General features: G+C 37.2%; 1 protein-coding gene across 7 annotated transcripts; it reads right to left on the bottom strand.

The window, feature by feature from the left end:
- Nucleotides 1-1,978: 1,978 nt before the first annotated feature.
- Nucleotides 1,979-21,086, bottom strand: lingo4b (leucine rich repeat and Ig domain containing 4b). 7 transcript variants are annotated; one of them, XM_084944055.1, is made up of 5 exons: nucleotides 20,716-21,086; nucleotides 19,472-19,505; nucleotides 13,407-13,513; nucleotides 5,282-5,387; nucleotides 1,979-5,128 (listed from the first exon to the last, which is right to left on the bottom strand). In XM_084944055.1, the coding sequence occupies exon 5, from the start codon at nucleotides 5,114-5,116 to the stop codon at nucleotides 3,302-3,304; it is 1,815 nt and encodes a 604-aa protein (XP_084800181.1). In that variant the 5' UTR covers nucleotides 5,117-5,128; nucleotides 5,282-5,387; nucleotides 13,407-13,513; nucleotides 19,472-19,505; nucleotides 20,716-21,086; the 3' UTR covers nucleotides 1,979-3,301. The 7 variants fall into 7 exon arrangements, with proteins under 7 accessions (XP_084800181.1, XP_084800178.1, XP_084800179.1 ...); XM_084944052.1 differs by lacking the exon at nucleotides 19,472-19,505; XM_084944053.1 differs by lacking the exon at nucleotides 13,407-13,513.
- Between the last annotated feature and the right edge of the window lie 484 nt (nucleotides 21,087-21,570).

Here is a 21,570-nt window from a genome sequence, read left to right on the forward strand (position 1 = left end):
GATGAGATTTGGTACAAGTCTTGATGCCCTAAAGAGGATTAGGCCTGAAAGCTTTGGTGAGTCCCTCACTTGACTTTATTTTCATAGTACCACCAACATTTTTCAACTGTGTTGCGCTGGGACAAGACCAGGATAGAACATAAAATAAAAGAACATCTAAGAGTTTAGTGATCAAACAGAGTCAGTAATTGTGACTAAACAGTCAGCACAGTAATTTACTTCAGCAGCATAAAAAAGCTATGAGTTACATGGACAAAACATCGATAAACAGAGCTGATGCCTGCCTTTTGACTGCTACTCAGTCAATGTTTTAACAGTTCTTTAAAGAAACGTGTGTAGAAAGTCTGAAAAAATGTTCATACTGAGCATGTCAGTATTACATATAAAGCTTTGTTGTTCATTTTCTAATGAAATAGCAAATCTTGCAGTAAAATATCTGGTTGTGGTAACAGCATTTTGTTATACAATGTAGTTTTACTATTTTTTCTAGTATGCAATCATCATAAGGAGTAATCATATTAGAAATTCACTCATATCAAAAAAGCCTGCTATCTGTCTTAAGCCACCTTTTTCTGTTTGAAAATGTAGCATCATGTTCAATTTAGTTAGAGTAATACTGCCAGCGAGGTCTTTTCTTTCTTTCTCTTTCTTTTCTTTTCTGAGGGTCTTTTATCTAAAGGGCTGCAGAGACTGTTTATGTCCACACTAGGACAATTGAAACTGAGTCACACCTGATAAAACAAGAAAATTACAGCAGTTAAGGCTACAAAGCCAATTTTAAATCAAGACTGAAATAGTTAAGAATATCAGCCCCAACAAAACATCATGATAAAAGTGTTTTCTAAATTAATGGAGCTTGACTTTTCACTCTTTGAGGATAAAAATAAAGAACAATAATAAAAAAGACCCAGTACTCTGCTTTGAGACTTTTGTTAGTTGGTTGTAGTTTAGATGGTCTGGGTGTTAAGCCTATTCCCGTGTCACTAAGGGTAGTGTCAAATAAATACCAACGTCATAAATTTTAAATGCACCTTATGTTGTAAAGAAATGTTTCCACAGTTACATTAAAAATAGAGGAGTCTGAAACGAACTAAGAGCAAAGACCACGGTGTTCTCAGTGGTGTGAGCATGCCAGTCATGAGGGGAGTGACTTATAAACACCACTTTAATCTGCCTTTTTGGCTTTCTGTCCAATGGGAGCACATAGTTGTATTAAAATAGATAATATGACGGGCCAAGCTGGGCTGGAGGATAGCACCCGCCAGACAGACCTATATAACAGATTGAGACATGCAGAGGTAATCCAAAAGGGTTTAAATCTCTGCTCATACACGTGATTATCATTTTTTGTCCTCCATTTTTCTGGGTTATTCTGGGCAACTGCATTAGACAAACAAAATTATTTTCTGTCCAGTGAATTTACTGCAAGTCTCTGAAGTGTGCTAAGGTGAAACGAGGGTTCATTATTTAACATTTATCTCACACTCAGGGACAATATTGTGTTGTGAACAGAGAGTCAGCATTAAAAATTATGTATGCAGGTAAGGAGGAAGGAAAAAGACAGTAAATGTCTAACTAAATAGATTATTTGTAATTTTGTATGTGGTACACGTGGCTCTGGAAAAAAATGTAAAATAAATAAATAAATAAAAGGCAGTCATACCAGCATTCTTCTGTACACATAATCCTTCAACTTCACAGAAAAGAAAAACACAAATGTACATCTGTGTGGCTGAGTGCCAGCTGTAGCTTTGCGGTCTTACAATGAGGCAACAAGGCTACGTTTTGTATCAAACTGAAACACCCATTTCTCACAATAGACTTACCGCTTTCGTTATGTAAAAAAAGCTAAAAGCTGCCAATTTTTTCAACAATAGAATAATTTCAGGTAAAGATCTGCTGGCAGATATAAGATGCTTTTTTAACACTCTAATTCAATAACATTGCAAATAAATCATCGTACATGGATACACACCAGAATTAAATGTAGGCTTTTAATGACATATCACTGAAAAGTCATTTTTACAAGATATCAAATAATAGACAAACATGTGGATGCTGCATCCTTAGACCTACATCCTTCTCTCATGGCATAATAAAGCTTTGTGCGTAGTGCATCTACACGGTTCAGTTTACACACAAAAAGAGTGCATTATTTGAGTGACACTAATCCCCAGAACTAGATAAAATGACAGAACGAACAGTGCACACACAAACGCCCTTGACCTAAATATTTACAAGATGAAAATGATCAGGTGAGCATTCTCTCTGTCAATGGTGACAATGTTACTGAGGCACATGTTTTTTAGCTTGTGTGTGTGTGTGTGTCTTTAAGGGGTGAAGGTGGGGTGGGATGGCTACAAAAGAAATATATATATATAAAAAGCTAACTTTTTTCCTGCTGTATATAGTTATATAAAAAGCAAAATCAATGCAATTTTTGATAGAACAAAGATTCATCAAATGCAGTCACATGCTAACTACATCTGTAAAAAGACTGACAGACCTGAAAAATGTGTTGTTTGAAAAGGGAAAGGATACATTCCTATGTACATTAGGGTTAGCTATCAATTCCAAAGCAGCAACCTTGAAACGTTCTAAAAAGTTCTAATGTCCAAAATGTAACAATTGAATTAAGAATAAGAAATTATTTGGCTACTCTACTCCAATAATTTATTGCATGTATCAAAAGCTTTATGGCTATATATGTACATGTTAAAGTCTTACAACCAATGCCGAATTGACAGTATTTTACCTCAATTGTTAAGCAGAATTAACCAGAATTAGCTTGGCTTATATTGTATTGGCAAAAGAAAACAAAAGTTAGCACATTAGTACAATACAGATGATTAAACAAGCACCTGGTACTTTTTAAATATGATAGTTGTGAAATTCTAACTGTGGTCTCAGTCACTACATAAACCTATGAGATTTATAACTGTTTAGTAAATACATGCTTCAAAAAAGAAAAAAAAGGAATTGCTTTTTCCAAGTACAAGTCTTTGAAAATAAATGCACAGCAACCAGGAGACAGCTCCACCTACAATCTGCTAACATTATCCCATCCCTGGATCATAAGATATTCATTAGTTAGATAACACAGCCAAGTTGGTGCTGAAATGGAACTTTCAACTCTAAAATTAGAAGAGGACTGGCACAAGTGCATCACACTGGCTCCGATTTGCCTTCTTAAGGGGTGTTTAAATAGTAGTGTTGGTTTTTGAGTGTCTTAGTGGAAATCACCAGTGATACAGAAGAACTCAAATTCTATATGAACACTCCTTTTAATTCTAACTCAGCTTTAAATGAGTTTCATGGTAAACCTGCCACCATCACCTCCATCCCCTCCCCCTCCACCCATGGAAGACCGAGGAACAAAGTCAATAGTTGCAGTGTGTTTAATTTGACCTTTGCTCTGGCTCCAGAAAAACATGAAGACAAAACAGATGGCAACTGAGCTAAGGAACGACAGGAAGCCCATGGTGGTTGCAATGATCAAGGTCTTTGCATCGAATGGGTATGGCTTAGCCATTTGAGCTGAGGAGTTTGCAGCTTGGGTATTTGAAGGTTCTACCAAGCCCTCCTCTGTGACGAAAGACATGTTTCGGTTGCGTGGGAGCCCCTTCACATACAAGCTGACAGTCAGACTGTCATTGCCAGCTGCATTACTTGCCAGGCACTGATATGTGCCACTATCCTGAACTTGGGCAAAACGCACTTCTAAAGTTCCATTTGGTAAAACTCTGATTCTTCCTGTTGGAGAAATCACATTTTTATGGGATGAGATCCAGGTGATAGATGGTGATGGATCCCCATCAGCCTTGCAGGAAAAGAGAACAGTAGTGCCCTCCTCTACTCTTTCCTCTTGCGGCCTACGGTGCATGATGCGAGCAGGGCGGCAGGTAAAAACCCTTGGAAGTTCCTTCTCTAAGAAGTCTTTGAATTCACGCTGTCTTACTGTATCAGGAGAGGAGCAAGTGGGCTGATGTCCATCAAAGTTCAAGCGCACTCTGCGACGAAACACCCAGAGAAGCCGGCAGTCACATGCTAGGGGATTCCCATCTAACCGCAGCACCTGAAGGTTTCCAACAGAATGGAAGGCGCTCTCTTCCAAAGTAGTGAGCTGATTGGATGTCACATTAAGCATGCGAAAATAGGCTAGTCCCCTGAAGGCTCCTGGCTCTATTCGTAGTAGGCTGCCACCTGCTAAGTGTAACTCCTGAAGTCTCAAGAGATCCCCAAGCAGGTTACCTTGGATAACAGTAATGGGGTTATAGGACAGGTCCAGGAAGCGCAGATACACCAGGTGACGAAGTGCAGAATAAGGAACTGCACTTAGGTTACAGCTACTGATAACAAGCGAGGTCAAATTTAGACCAATTAGGCTGTTGCCAGCTATAGTGTCCAGTGCTGGCCAGTTTGTGATCAGGAGGCTGCGCAGGTGTTGCAGTTTACGGAAAGCATTGTTGGGAAGTGTAGAAATGGTGAGGCGTAGCATTCGTAGACGTGTCAGGCTCTGGAGCTGGGACAGTGCCTCAGTGGGAATTGAGGTCAGGTTGCTACGGTCTAAGTTGAGCTCCTGTAGATTCTGCAGACCAAAGAAAGCACGCTGGGAGATGAAGACCAAGTCATTTTCACCAGCTTCCAGTGTCTGCAGATTTACCATTTCTTTAAAGGTATAGTCCAGAAAGACCAAAATCTCATTTTGGCTCAAATCCAGAAAATTCAGACTGGACAGGCCAGAAAACACCCCAACTGGGATGATCTTGAGGCGGTTATTCTTAAGCCGAAGTGTCCTGAGATTCTGTAGGCCCAGGAAAGCCTCTACCTCAATCATGGAGATTATGTTATCACTGAGGTCCAACTCTTGAAGTTTCACAAGGCCAGAAAATTGGCGGCGTCCCACAGTCTTAATCCTGTTGCGGGATAAATCCAAACGTCTGGCATCACTGGACAAGGCCTCTGGCACCGAATTTAAGTGTTTTCCAGAGCAGATCACTTCTTTGGGCTCAGGTCGACACAGACAGCGTGGAGTACAGCCTCCTGCAGATACGCCCAGTCCAAACTGGAGCAGGATGCTCCACAAGCCCCATCGGACGACTGACTCCACAAACATCTTACGCCCGGCCTGAAAAGAGATGCACATAATTACCTTTTTTAAAAACATTTATAAAGATGTTTTTATCTATAGGAGCTTTATGTTTCTAAGCCAGAGTGTAAGCAAAATGTATTTGTATTGAATTCACTGCCCTCACAAGCTTACATTTTATTCAAGACATACCGTTTTAGTTTTGAAGTGCAGATTTTCATAACCAGTGGCAGTCAAGTTGGAGTCAAGCTTAAGTCCACTGATGATTTTCTGTCAACAACATGTCCTTTTGTGTCACCTGAGGATAAAAGAAAATCAGAAAAACCAAGGTTAACTAAGTGAAAAAATGGCAACTCCACAACAGGCTGAGTTGTAAGGCTGAGTAAGTTTCAACATTTATTAGTTGTAAGATCTATTAACCCCATCCATTTAATCAGCTTAGTGTTCCTAGCAGGACAAACCAAATGGATTAAAAACCACCACAAACACAGCTTTCTCAGAAGGCAACCCTGTCCTGTGAGTTAAATGATTCATTTTGTAGCATCTGGCAACACACAGAATAGTGTCTGAGGCACCAGTGTGCACCTCACATGAGGGGAAGACAACCATTTGACCAGTGTGTTAAACCAATCACTGCCAATCAAGATTCAAGATTGTGTGAATTTTGAGTCCTGCAATCAGTATATTGCATAATTAATTCTGCTTGTCACTAGGTGCATTGCAACAGCATTTTTACATAAGGAAGTGAACAACAGAAAGTGCCTATTTTTATAGCCAATCTGTTCTAATTACTCACAACTATGAACAGAATATTAATGCAGTCAGTGTTAGAGCTATTGAATCCATCAAGACTTGTACACAAATATCTTTTGTTTAAATTGTGCCTTAATTTGATCTACGGTGTTGCTTTAGAGTAAAGCACTATAATGATAAACATATTTTCATATAGATGTTTAGAAGACATGATAACACAAAGCAGCCTCCATTGTTGGTACAAATTAAGTAGGAAAATATAACAGCATAAATCTTGTATGAACATATTCTAATATAATCAGTGAAGCTACTGAGTGATAAGTAAAAGCAACCTCCAAACTTTAGGGAACAGAGTCAAAAAAGAGCCCTGCTGTCTGTAAAATGCTGCAAAGTGAAATATCAGTAAATTACATAATGCTGCTGTCTGGCTTGCCAGTTGAATTTAAGAAAATGGTGAATGTAGAATGTAATATAAATTATGCATCCCTTCTCCAACAACTACCACTAAGACCTGCTAAAATATGAAGAACAAATCTTACCTAACAGACGTTAAAAGAAACAAATCTTAATTCTTAACACTTTTCCACAGCTGCATGAAAACCTCCAAGTCCAGAAGTTGAACTGCTCTCACACAGGATATTGCCTTTCATATAAAAAAAAGATACAATACAAAAATAATCCTCAAAATACCAAAGCCAAACTGTGTCTGACCTGCAGCAGCTGCAGCTTACTCTTCGCCATCAAACAGTTTCCAGAGTGTGGACCCACCCTCGCTGCAGCCTCTCCTCTGAGTGCCTGAGTTGCCAACAGTCCCAGAGCTCTACAGTCTTTGTCTCATCCTTGTTCTTCATGCAAACAGCTCTTATACTGGCAGGCTGGGAGCGCTGACTCACAAACCCAACACTTGTGCTCTTAGACTCACAGGGCTCCTTTTAGACCAATATATTAGAGTGCAGTCACACAAGAAAGGTACCGATAAATGTTGGACGTCAGCCAGGCATAGTTGGTGATTTCCCAGTTTTTACTGACCACAGCTAAAGTCAAATCGGCTGTAAAATGCTACGTTTTATTTCTGGTGTTTGTGAACTATTATTATTATTATTATTTTGTTTCTGCAGGTTAATTCTTATGCTAATTTTATGTAGTATATGTGATCTCAAGCTCAAGTTCTTCAAATAACTATTAAAAATGGCAAAAAATACATAACATGGTATTAAATTTATATTCTTTAAAAACTGTAAAAAAAAAAAAAACCCCTAAAGAAGTGGACCATGAGTAGCAAATATAGTATTTTACAAAAACTGTATTGGTTTACTTTGTCCATTGATCCATTGTTCACAAGTTAAATATGCTGATACCCCCCCTCCCCTGAGCTAAGTTGTGAGAGACAGAGACTGACAGCTGGGAGATATCCCAGGCCTGTACCCTGTCAGTTGCCGAGACCTTCCAGCCAATCAGCAATTGGTTTCACACCTCCCCTGTGTCTATCTGCACACCATAAAGATACAGTCCAGCCAAAGGTCACGACTCCAGAGTTATACCCAGGACTGACCCATCCATCAAATTAGAAAGTGGGGAAATAAATGAATTCGTTATTTCTCACCCTGTGTGGATTGTGGTCACATGAGTGTCATGTTACAGTGTTAATTGTTTTAACTATTTTCTATCATACTGAAACACTTGTTGTTTCTATTAATGATACAATTTCTCATTAGAATGAAAAACATACACAAAAAGCTGTCAGTGCATTTGTCAAAGACTGGCACAAATGGAGAACTGAGGACCCTCTTAAATCTTGTAACCTTCACAAATGAAAATAAATCACATATTATATCTGTATTTCCAGGAGAACTCCCTGCATTTAAATATGTGTTACTCTGTAGTTGCTCACACATGCACATGGTTTTTATTGGTTTAAGACACTAAACTGTCAAGATAAGCACAAATACACAAAAATAAAAATACTAAAAGCTTTACTGTTTTTAAAAATTAGAATAGATACAGAGGTATCTTTTTTTAAAAAAATATTACCTTAGCATATCTTAGTGCTGCAACTTTCAATTTTGTTTTTTGTGCAAATGACTTTCCCTGTCAGTGACTGGGCTTCTTTGACAGTACAGCTGCTGCTGCATGCATGGGGGGATATTCTGGTTGTGTTCCAAATCTACCTTGATCCATGTGTGGCTTTACAGTATGCCACTAAGAAACAATAGGTTATTACAGTCCAAAAGCTACACAGCTAACTGAATGAGATAAAGATGAAAGGAGTTTAGCAGATCATCATATTTTACTACAGTACTGTTTGCAGTTATGCAGGCAAACGAGGGTCAACACACTGCAGAAGACCTCCTACAGGGGGAATTAGAAAAGAAGACTGAAGATGAGGAGACTATGGGTTAAATTAATCAATTTAATAAAATAAATAAATACAAATCTGTGGTTACCTTTGGGAATACACAGGTTTAATAGTCTTGCCTACTATAGTTGCAGTTATTTTCATGGATACATTTTTTTTCCAAAACAAGCTACCAACTTATTTTAATAGCTTTAAAAAATAATTTATTGAAAATCACACTCTGCAAATAACTTATTTTTATTATATTTTGTTTCATTTTTGAATCACAATGAGTTGTTAATAATAAAAGTGTTTCCTGTATTTCTTTTCAGTCTTTCTAAGTGTTTTATTATTTCTGGTTAATTCAATTACATATGTATATTTGTATTTCTTTATTATATATTTTTCTTAGAAATACCTTGCAGTCATTTCTAAGAAGTCACTTCTGGTTCATTTCAGTTTAATTCTGTTTAGTAAGCATGCTGTTTGATCACTGCGAGAACTCGTTCCATCCAGTTCCTGGGATTTGCTTATGTTGCCAGAGTCTGGCAAGATACTGCAGACTCTGATTGACCAATATGACGCTGCCATTTGATGACCCTGCAAAAACCTTTTTTTGCATGAGTCAAAAATATCCACTCTCCTAAAGCCAAGAAGATGCCAGCTCTTACCTAATAACCCCTCACATTGCCAAAATGCAAACAATATCAGTGATGTAACATCTCATCAGACAATTCTTTGGCAGAGTATTTTGGATGAGCTCCAACTGTCGCATAATTGTTCGACATAATTCACCTTCCATACTCTGTTCAGTTTTCCCTTTCTCTGTTCTTTCATCAGACATAACTCATCGAGCCTGTCAGCTCGGGCTCTTATCACCTTACATCAGTCTGTGGTTAGTTTCCAACCCATGTTAACATTTGGACTTTCTTCTTTGCCCTAGTGTTGCTGCAGGTTCAGTCATTTCTTCACTGTCCAAAGTTGCCGTGTTCTTCCGCAGGGATTAAGATTATAATGATTTCAATTAAAAGTATCATACCATTAATGATTGCTGTGACTACTAAAGTCACTGAGATGTCTTCATGAGTATGGATGTTGTTTGTTTATGCTGATGCCAGAAATGTGAAACACAGCTTAAATGAGACATTTTTGCTGTTCCTCTTATTCATCAAACCTAACATGATCCATGTATTTACTCACTGAAAAGCAATTTGTATCATTACTTTGCTAAAACACTGCCACGAGGAAGAAAGAGGCAATGACTCTCAATTAACCTGAACTCCTCTTGTAGCCTGCACTGTGGTTTCATTAGCTTTGAGGGACGTCTTTCTGAAACTCAGCCCTTTAAAGTTCCACCTTAGCTGAGTTCTTTAATATTCGATCGCTTTGTCACCAAAGGACTTCAAGCAAAATGTGAAGAATTGTGACAGACAGAATCCAATTACTGAGATGAAAAGAAAAGTTATTTTAGCAACAGGTGCATGGAACAGGAACATGAGCTCACATGGGCCACAGGATGACAGTTTGGCAGTATCCACTCCACTGAATTTGGATGCCCCAAGCATGAATCCCTGCGCCAAGCAGCCCCATCTGACACAGAATGCACAGTCTGAGCCCGGTTGAGTTTTCTGACACTTGTCAAAGGACTATTTTTAGCTTGTCACAGTGAGAAAGACAAGAGCCTGGCTCAAATCCCCAATTAAAAAGGCTGGAACAGAACAACAGTGCAGGGATCACAGAGCATGAATTTGTGTCTTCTCTGTGTGGGTGTGTGCACTCAAGTTGTTAAAAGCACGTTTGACGGGGGTGATGGTGGAGCTGTGCGTTTCCATTTTTTTAAGGGCTTCTGGCACCTGCTACAATGTGACGGCCCCTGAGACCTCCTGCATGCAAGCAGCAAATATTAAAGGGTTTACTGGCAGAACAGCTGTTCAGTGCATAGAAAGAAAACACAAGTCTCCTGGTCTTTCCCCTTTGGGTGTATCTGAGGAAGTCTTTGTAAACAAGCTCATGTCAGCAGGCACATCTATAAAGAAAATATCTGAAATACAAGGGTAAAAGCCCAGAGAAAAACTGAACCACAAAAGGAGCTACAGTTGCAAAAGTACCGACTATAGTTTTACCCCATTGAGAGCAGGGTCACACATTTGGTCACTAACTTATGCTAATAAGTAAAATCTTGTTGAAACCAACAAAAACAAAGATTCAAAATAATTAGAATTTATAAAAAATCTTGATCCCAAGGTTGCCAAAGAGTATGATGTACTAAAAATATTGCAGAGATCTATTGATCTGGTGTTCAGATGTAGAAAATGCAGAATCTTGTATTGAAATCCGAAACACGTTGCACACTTGATGGAAAAAATGGCCCCAAGTGTGAAAAAACTCAAGATTTATTTTTTTAAACTTCTGAACTGAGCTAATTTTAATTCACAGTGAAACAAACTAAAACACTAGAATCATTCACTCACCAAGTATCTGATTTATTAATAAACTTGCAAAATCTATCCTGCAAAATATAACGAAAGGCAATTTGGTAAAAAGGCCTAGTTTAAAAGCATTAACATTTGTAGAAGAATTAGCTTCAAAAACCCAAATGACCTATGGATAAAGTCCTTTGTGTGCCTTATTGTGCAGTTATTTTACAGTCTTACAGTGATGTAAAGTTTCAGGATGCTATTCTGGAACACGGATGTTCTTTTCTTAATGCTTCTTAGTGAGAAGGAGGAAATTAAAAAGGTTTTTAGCTGGGTGACAGGATTCTTTAGTATTCTAAATATGCCTACACTCTGAGATTTTAGCAATCCTATAAATTAAATGGACACTGTGAGACGTCGTACACGACTCCCAGACATCACGCTTAGTGCACACAAACTGTTGGATGATAAGAAATGAATTGCAGTTCCTCCATTATTTGTTTGTATACTGTCATACGACTGGAGCATACAAAACACTCTACTTTTAAATGTGCTGTATAAATTTAACTCAGTTTTTTTCTCCAATGAAATCTCTGAGAATTTTTTAACAAATAAATATATAACACATAAAAGGCAAAAGACAAGGTGAATTGATCACTTGTATACAAAGAGATGAAAGAAGCAAAGACATAATTTATGCATCATTTATAGTGCTGTACTCAGGGGTTAAAATGCAGAGGGATGATCTGGAACTGTGGTTTTGGATTTTGTTTTTTGGATATTTATAAGTTGTGGTTGTAACACTTCAGCACCTACAGAAGAGAAGCTAGCACAAAGGCAGAAACATTTTTTAAGTGGCAGGCAATTTCAAATGCAATATTTTTATAAGCTCAAAAAATGTCACTAACTGTTTGTGCAGTGTGCAGTTTGTCACACAATGTGTCTGCTATCTGAAGGCACACTAATGCATTTTCCAAGGACAGAAAAGAGTACAGGATAACGTTGTTGAGAAAAATGTAAGAAAGACAAGATGGGGAGAAAGAAGAGCAGTTATACTTAACAAAGGACTTACATGTAATGCCCTAATTTTTTTAAATTGATATTGCATCTGATATAATGTGAAGTTGTGTTTTTTCATGTTGTGAAACATTTTGCGAAACAAACTGAGGTACACTAACTTTGTGTTTTATCTAAAGGTTACATGAAAACACAATGCATTTTAAAATAGGGCAAACAGGTTAGCATGCCTTACTGTTCTGAATTTAAAGTAAAGCACTGTGTACTGTACAGCACAGTTATGCCATCCAATACTGAACTTTCTTACAGTATAACAGAGCCACAAACACAATATTGACACTATTCTGTTACATTGTCATCATTCATCGAGTACATCACAAAATTGCATAATGTGAACACAGCATAACGCTCTGAGTTCTTGCATCTAGGCCACGCTATACTATGAATTTGTACGGTATTATTCAAGTACATACATGTTTCATTTTATTACTTTTTTCTTCTTGGTCTTAAAAGCAAAAAGTTATAAAAAGGCTTAAAAGATGTTTGATATTAAAAGACTCAAATTTGGTGCTTCATAAAAAAATTCTGTTTAATGTCTTTGTGTATTTATAATGATGCTCGCAAACAAGCTTATAATGGCCATAAAATATATGCCAATGGATGTATTTTACATCAGCTTAACATTAGCAAGCTTGGCTCAGTAGCTTTGTAAATTGTATATAAACTCAACAGCATTGTGTATCCTCTAAAGAAACTAAAGTTGCTGTTGGCCGCATAACTGGTTTATGAATACTGTCCAAATAGGAGAAACCTTACACGATTATTTATTGGCTGCAGTTAGCAGCCTATCGGAGAGTCAAACAGCAACACTTGGGTTTATAAACAGCTACAACGGAAATGTTAAAGATATACATAACAGATGCAAAATGAAATATGGTTCATATTTTCTCACAGTTCTTTAGGTTTAAAATTACGATTAATACTACAATCATGTAGCTACTATCTATCTATATATCTATATATCTATATCTATATCTATATCTATAGATATAGATATATATATATAATTTGCGGGACTGAAGATATGTTATGCAAATTTTAATGAATGAAACAATAATGGGCAGTTACATATCAGGTGCCAGGTGTTGTTACGTAATCCAGTTTGTGATGGTAGAATCTAATCTTCACATAATTCATGTCTACATTACACAATCTTTGCATTCATTGCCAACATTTTACAAACTGTGTGGAGCACATGCAAGACATTCCTAATTTGATCACCTTCTAAAATGCTGGGAGGAAAGAAAAGACCTGTGAATATATGAGTATAGCAAAGGAGGATTGTTCTTGCCTGGTTGCATGTTTGAAATTGACACGTCCAACTGAGATAAAGAAGAATGTATCTCAGTATGGTTATAAGCTTTTGCTTGGGACAAATAGGACTGTATAAATTGTTTGCCAAAGATCATTGATTGATTTATGAAGCTAATTTTAACATGGTAAAGATTTTTCTCAAGAACAAACTCCATTATCGCCCATCATAACAGTGTCCAAATTTTAAACGCTCCTGGTTATAAATAATTAGCATGTGTCTCTGTGCCTCTGTCTTCAAGAGTTGTGTATTTTTTTCTGTTTCTATTATCTCTTGGTGTATGCATGTCACTATCATTGATTTTGCCAAGAGAAAAAAAGACAGAACAAAGAACAGACACATTAAGTATGGTGTGATTGAATATTGGTGTGATTACCAATTTAATGTGTGGTGGAACTGGGTCACAGTGACAGATTCACTCACATCAGCCTTGTTCCAGACTGTGCGTTGGGTAAAGCACTTTGCTGTAATTCCTCATTCCGACAAGGAGAGAGTTAAGACTCTGTGCAACGTCATGCAAAGTGCACCGTCTGCAATATTAATAATAGCACAAATAAATGAGGGAAGGGAATTAGATTCAGCGCAGCACCCTATGTGATGTGACAAATGAGGTCATCTCAGCTAACTGATATGATGCACTGGATCCATCATTATACAACAAAGAGATAATGGGAGGTCACACATTAATAGGGAGCTGAGGGCTCTTAACCTGCAACAGATCATAGATAAAACACTCAATAATTCAGGACAACTTACATACCGAGTGCAGAATATAGCTGCAATCAGAACAGCAGAATGGGTCTTAAACTGCTTGTTGAGAGATTATGTTTCTATAGTGATGAAAGACAAAAGACAGGAGAACTACCTGGATCCTACACAATTCCAATGAATTAAAGATTACCAGCAAAAGTAACGTGCAAAGAAAATTATAAAAAAAATACACTTTAACACATTACACATTAAAGAGAAAACTAATGTGTGAGGTAAAAAGAAGAAATATAAAGTATGAAATAAAGAAATACTGAAAAGTACGGTGAAAAGAACCAACGGGAAGAGAAAATAGTAGAAATAAGTAACAGTAGGAGAAAAGAATGATCTAGAAGAATCTGGGAAAGGAAAACAATTAAGAGGTAAAATAGCTAAAAGGCCTAAATTGAGAAAATTGAGAACTGAAAACTAGAAAACAAATTACATTTAAAAGTCCTTAAAAAATGTCTTAAAAAGACATTTCTGATCACATTTCCTGAAATAATATTTTTTATCTAAAATAAACCAAATTATAAAATCACTACAAACACCAAAGACAGAATGAACTTTTACTTCACAGAAATCCACCAACTCCACAATCTTCCCTTTTGTGCAGGTTGAGCTTTTCTTTTTTAGAAGACCTAATGCTAATGCTAATCTGATAGCAGCCAAGGCTGCTACCACAAGCCTGCTTAGACAGTCTTAGCAACACAAAAGCAAACGGAAACAAATCACTGCTATTCAGAAAGTGACTTAGTCCCAGTCTCACCAGAAAAAAAGGGAAAGGAAAAAAAAACTTGGTCAAGTCCCCTTTCTTATTAATTTCATAAAATGGGGGTTTATTGTCAGTGCCTTGAGTGGGACTCTTCGTCATCGTCAATGAGGAACTGGGCATAATGAATATTTATGAACATGGTAGAATTTTGCCATCCAACTTCTGCATAATTTTTGTCCTAAATCTGTCCAAAGAGAACAAAAGTAAGAAAAAATACAAATTGACTAAGAAGAAAAAACTTTGGACCCTAACATTTTTATGCAAATTGGAGATGGTCGAATAGAAGACCCACATAGATTTGAGATGGAATGACCCAAATTGTCTGATAAAGTTCTGATAAGAACTGCACTGCTAAATTCGAGACAGTATTCTTTTAAAGAGCTTGGTGATTTGAACAGCGTACAACACGCTCTGTCATTAGATCTTCCACCAAAACACAGTGAAGACGTCTTGGTGGAGTAACAACATTAAATAATACGGCTTTTTCTTTTTCTGAAAGAGGGAAATTTTAGGTCTAATATACTTCGTTTTATATTTTTACATTGAGAAGCAATCAATTACATCATGTAGATGGAAAGAAATACTACAATGTGAGGCCCAGCAGTAGCCATGAATGTGACAAGAAAGACATAAACTTTTGACTACTCCTGTTCACAATACTGTATTAATTACTTTTAATTATTTCTTTGAAAAATTCTGATTGGCCACTCCATCTAGTTCTCTATTTGTTTATTTTTTGACCTAGAGCCTTTAAAGACCTCCAGCCTTTATGACTATGGCTAAATGGGGTCAGAAAAAGGACCCGGTTAATGGCCTGAAGACATTTGCTTTTTTAAATCTTCCTAGTGGACAGGAAGTGATATTTTCAATAGCGGATAAAGCGAATAAAGATAGGGTAGGTTACTAAGAAGTTGAGTTTGCTTCAGAAAAACTAGTTCATGTTTAATGTAGTCCAAATTCTAAAGCCTAAACCCTTTATACGTGTTCACAATGTCTGCACTAAAAGGAGGAGCAAAAGCCCTGAGGTCACAGCCTTATTTATACTAACTGCATCAAACTGGATTCTCTTTATCTCTTCACAGACTGTTTTCTGTGTGCCTTTGTAGACTTGATTCAATGAATAATACAAATGAGGAAGTGCTTTTGAACAGCATGTCCTTGTAGACATTCATGAAATTGCACTCAGTTATACATACAAAAACTGATGAAAGTAGTTGTGTGAATGACAACAAAACACAGCTTGATCGAGAAGCTTGAGACCTACTGTGGTTTCAATCTGTTTATGACCAGTGTTGGTCAAGTTACTTGAAAAAAGTAATCAGTAACTAATTACTGATTACTTCCCCAAAAAAGTAATCCCGTTACTTTACTGATTACTTATTTTCAAAAGTAATTAATTACTTAGTTACTTAGTTACTTTTTAAAAACACGATTTACAACCTGAATAGGTGATAAAGCGATAGATCTGTCAACCCAATTCTACTTTTTCTGCATAATCCATCATACAAAATGTAATCAAACGGAAAAGTCTCTTTTTTTTAAACTTGTTTTATCCGTTTTAATCTTTTAACTTTTTGCATCAAGCAAAAATTAAATTATATGCACCATTCTCTGACTTGAAGAAATTAGTTTAACATTTAAACCTATTTTCTGCACATTCCAGCACATAAAATAAAATATTTTTTGTGTTTACACTCAGTCTTTCAAATAGATGCAAGTAAAACACAGCAGAAAGTAAATAAAATCAAAGACTAGCAGTCCTGTTGCTCTATTTTCACCTGTAAAGCAGGAGTAGGGTAGGCGGAGGTTTACCCTGGTGCAGGTGTGGCGCAGCGGTCAGTGGAAGAATCCACGAGTTTCTCTGTGAATTTCCCATTACGTCGTTGCGCACTCTGAGCTTGTTTAGGGGTTTTTTTCGGTGTAAAAAGAAGTTTTCTTCCCACGTACAACCGACGCTAATGTTTTTGTCACTTTTTATGGAATCGAACTCAAAGTAAGGTCAGTACTTCCACGCTTTAAACGCTGCACGCTCATACTCTCTCCCGCACTCATATATGATCCATTGTTGATCTGCAGACAGCTGTTGTCACGAACGTCGCACTCGCTTACGTCACTGTCATGAGACATTCTCGCAAAAAAAAAATCACGGTTTTAGTAACGCAGTAACGCAGCGTTCCTACGGGAAAGTAACGGTAATCTAATTACCGTTTTTGCAATAGTAATCCCTTACTTTACTCGTTACTTGAAAAAAGTAATCAGATTACAGTAACGCGTTACAGGTAACGCGTTACTGCCCATCTCTGTTTATGACATATCGAGCTTCCAGTAACCACAACAATGGCTTGAAGCATGCTAACTGTCAGCTCTGCATGTTTGATTTGGCAGAGTTTTAGGTTGGATGACCTTCCTGCTGCAACACCCAAAGGGGATTTATGTCCTTGTCTGGAATTAAACTAGCAACTGTGTTACCACCACACTATACATTATTTTTTCTGAAGTGAGGTGCTTTGAATGGCCCCAGTATATGACTCAACAACGACTTGATGATAAAATTAAGCACACTCACTGACTGACAACCAGTAGAATTAAGTAGATCAAAAAAACATCAGAGTCGTAAAAATACACAAACAGAATAAGAGTAACATACTGTAACATGCCCCTTTTGATTTTCTCTTTCCTTGCCCTCACAATATCTTACCCTGAAGGAGACAATCCTGGACGCTTACCATAGAAAAGCTTAGGAAGTGCCTATGCTTTACTCTTTGTTGGATGTTGGGTTAGTCTTCACATGTGAAATGGGTTAATGGCTTAGAGATGAATAAAATAATAGAATAAACTGGAAAGGACACATGCATCATGAAAATGGAAACACAACATGTGAAACAAAAACATGTAGCATGAAAGAAATCCTCTATTACATATTTTTTTCTTTTTCATGGCCAAACAACACAAGACTGCTGCTAACACAAGCAATGGGCCAGTCTCTTTACTCAAGCCCTGACTACATTCCTCCAGTGGCAGTAAACATCTGATGTTTCTGTTCATCTACAAAAGGACTTCAAATGACTATGTGGCCTGAATAGTGAGTGTTGTGTACTGTGAGTTCAAATGTGCTGTGCAGATTCTGCCCTGGATACAGTACACGAGTCGTTTTCATGTGCAATCCCTCCAAAACCAGGATAAGTTAAGACTGATGAAAAGGCAAACCGCACATGGCCTCATGTGAAAATTAAGAGATTTAGCTTTTGCACAAAAAGGAAGGGGGGGCAGAAGTACTAAATGGAACTGTGATGTTAATCTCATAGCTGTTAAGATTGAAACTGCGGCTGGGGGATATGAGGGTGCATTGTTCCAGGCTAAAATATACCTTCTCCCAGACAGCTCTTTGGCGGAGCCTGGTATTAAGAAGCTGCTGTTGGAAAGAAGTCAAAGCTGCAGTGAAGTAATCTCCCACCTACATGTCTCTTTTTTTCCTCATGTGATGGGTTTATATGGAAATGTGTGTCATTTTGAAGTATTGTAAAGTATTCTTTTTAAACTGTCTTCACAGATGCTGAACAGAAAAGTTTTCTTGTAATTAACCATACAGGTTAGGAAAACACAAGTTCCATAAATACATGAGCAAAAGTTGTGCTATATAATAAATCAAAAAATAAAATTCACAAAAGTGCCCAATTTAATCTGTGCCTTTACAGTATGTAAGGCCAAGAATTCCCTCATAATAAGTGTGTAAAAGAGTTTTTGAACTACAGATTAGTTTTAATGTGTAAATAGTCTATCTGTCTATCTATCTATTCCAGATCTCATGTCAAGGCACCATGTCTCAAATCACCCTCTGACCTCTGTGTGATTTCTGTTCCTATATATGTTGTTTTACTATTTCACTGTTTTTCAGATTACCCCATGATCAGTCAGTGCCTGTCTCTGTGGGATATGTGAGGAAATAATAAAGGGCTATAGGTGATGTGATGCTCTTGTTACGGTGTAAAGGTCTCTCTTGTCCTCTGTCACCAATGTTGCATAAAAATATACAGTGTTACAGTTTCAAAGATCCCCTAAAACCATCATTTATTCGATTTGACCCACACTGATGGATCTAAAATCCATCTAAAAAGATATGGGTCAAATCTGATCAAAAACAAGGAAAATGTAGAAAAAATGTATAAGAGCAATACAACAGTAAACAATTAGACTATTTTTTGACTATGTCAAAATGTGTCAAATTTGACCCAAACAGTGTGTTAGGATTAATACAAACCTAATATTATACAACAGCTTGCTTTTTCTTTGTAAAGATTTTTTCTCTTTCTACAGAATATTTATTCCCACAAATGTTTTAGGTTCAAGCTGCCAAATAACAGCTAAACATGTTTTTTTTAATAATGTAGACAGCACACTCTAATTAAGCAAAACCTTGTCTAAAATCTCTACCATAGAAAACAAGTGGGATAGTTGACAGTGTTGACAGTTGAAGAGAAAGTACGTTTTAATTTAAATTTATAATAATTTCAGTCTTCATGTGAGTCATACACACACACACACACACACACACACACATATATATATTTATATGAAGGGGTGATGATATTTCTTTCCGCCAAAGAGCCAACTACACTATTTATCTGGCCAAGCTCTTCAAGATCATTTCTTTGGCATTTTGGTATAAAATGAATGTCTGGATTCTACCTGGGAGCATTTTCTCCCATACAGAAAGCAGACCAAAGCGGATTATACTCCGCTTAATTTTACCTACTTTGACCTAAAGTGGGATCTGAAATTTAAATTCAAAGGTTCTGAGTTTCCCACAGTAAAAAAAGCCCTTAATATTCATCATCAATTTTTTTTTTTAACATTAAAACAAAGGAGAAACATTTCATTCTTTATAATATCATGCAAGCAATAATACAGATAAATGTATAAACTCACCACAACATTAGCATGCAAGCTCACTGTCTGACCAACATACCTCAAGACCCAGCTGCATATATCTGCCACTGAAGCTGTGCAATAAAAGTGAAAAACAATTAAAAACTTGTCTTGTACTTCTTTGCCTAAGGCTCCAATCAACTGAGGTCTGGAGTGGCTGCCCAATATAACAGTCCAGATAAATCAGTTTCTAACAAGGAGACTGACATACTTCCTGTGCATAAAATGCCCTCTGATTAAATTGCCCATTTGGCAGAATCCCAAGTGTCAAATCCTTGGTTCTCCCTTGATGGTGATCTGCTCCTCCTGAGCCACAACCAATATGATGTGTGTCCTCATTATGACAGGAGGGGGGGACAAGGAGTTGGCTGCTGGTCTGAGTTCATATCTGTACCTTCACTGTGTGTTTGAAATGTGGATCCTGACTACAGGTGAGGTGATGATCATATCTTAAATAATAGCAAATACCTTTCAGCGACAGTACTGAAAATACTGTGGCGTATACTACAAAGTAGTATAGAATATAAAGACAAACGAAGGGACTTGCACTGTCCCAGGGGAAATGAGGCTGCAGTTACAGCTGTCAGTAATCCTGCCTAAACGCTGTTAAAACACAGTCTGCTGTGGCCCTTTTTTAGGTTTATGGAACAAACTATCCTGAGGATTACTGTTCCCATGGACACTCCAACTCCACAACACAAACAACAACAACAAGAAACAAGCAGACCTCTAGAAAAAACTTGGCTGAACATTAAAGTGACATTAAAGGTATGTTTTTCTTTGTGGTTTCAAGTAATAAAATAAATAAACGCATACAGAAAAAAGAAGGAATAATAGCATGAATATAGGTCAGTGTTTAAACTCAGCCCTGGCAATCTCCAGACAACTCACAATAAATGGCACAAAAGTTCTTCACATTATAACTGTTATGATATTTATCTGTTTTGCAATTCTACAGACTTGGTTTGGACTAAATGTTATAGAAACACGGAGTAGGCTACAAATACATAAATAATGTAAATGTTTGGTTCTTTTTTTTTTTTTTCAATTTTGTTTAAGTTCTCACAGAACTGCGACTAGTGGTAAGAATGCGAACTTTAGCGATTCCACATAAAAATAAAATATAAAGTAAACACTGGCTCGTTTTAGAGTAACCTACCCTAAGATGAAGACCAAACCTAAGCTCAACTCATGCTTTAAATAAATATAGTGTGGTCTATTTCTGTTATAGGACTGGTCCATGGAACCCTGCAAAGTAGTTTGTAGGAAAATAAAGAAACTCACCTGAATTATCGCATTAAAGCCTTCAGCGCTTAAACTCTCACTGCCCATCTCCCACAGAAAGGCGTACTCATCTCTGTTAAGGACGGGTTTCCTCTCCCTCCTCTCCCTTTTCAGTTGGTCTACATTCAGCCAGACTTTTCCAACATCTGTCAAGCTAGAGTCGCGCAATTTACTTCGCCCTCCTTCTTCATTAATTTCCTTTTCCAACTGCCGAATACCTCTGGGAGTTTTCCAATAATTGCGCTACTAAAGTAATTTAGGTCGACTGTGTCTCTGTCTGTGTTGTTGTGAGTGGTTGATTCTGTGGAGAAGCTCCTGCGCTCAAACCGCGGTGCTACTGACGCTGCGCTCTCCGCATCTCCATCCCTCTGCTCAGCTCACGGAGCAAAAGTCACACAGATTTAAGGCTGGAGCGGTGCCATGCGTCGGAGCTGCAAATCCGCACGTAACGAGTAGTGTAACGAAGAATGGGTATATTAGTCCTCAACCTTTACGTGCGCTACTGCTCCCTGTCTATAACAACGACTCAAAAATACATATATAAATAGAAATTAATATATCATTATAATGATATATTTTGTATATGAGGTTATCTGATTCAGATTCAAACTCAATGTAATAACGAAATAAGTTAAGTCTTGAAACCAAGAATACTACATTTACCCTAAACTTGTACTTGCTCATATCTACATGGTCAAAGTTTTGTCATGAGTCTGAAGTGCTAAAAAGAACATAAAAAACAAGATAGGAAAACAGAAAATGCAGTCATATTTCTGTAATAGAGAAATTTTAGCCTTCTGAGAGTGTCATGGGTTAAAATTGATTATCAGAATGTTTTTATTAAGTTAGGGTGTT

This window comes from Perissodus microlepis, chromosome 11 (genome assembly GCF_051167445.1).
Source record: "Perissodus microlepis isolate ML-2025 ecotype Zambia chromosome 11, ASM5116744v1, whole genome shotgun sequence".
Taxonomy (NCBI): domain Eukaryota; kingdom Metazoa; phylum Chordata; class Actinopteri; order Cichliformes; family Cichlidae; genus Perissodus; species Perissodus microlepis.

Excerpts from the sequence above, each read along its gene's own strand:
- lingo4b (XM_084944051.1), bottom strand. The coding sequence starts at position 5,116 with ATGTTTGTGGAGTCAGTCGTCCGATGGGGCTTGTGGAGCATCCTGCTC.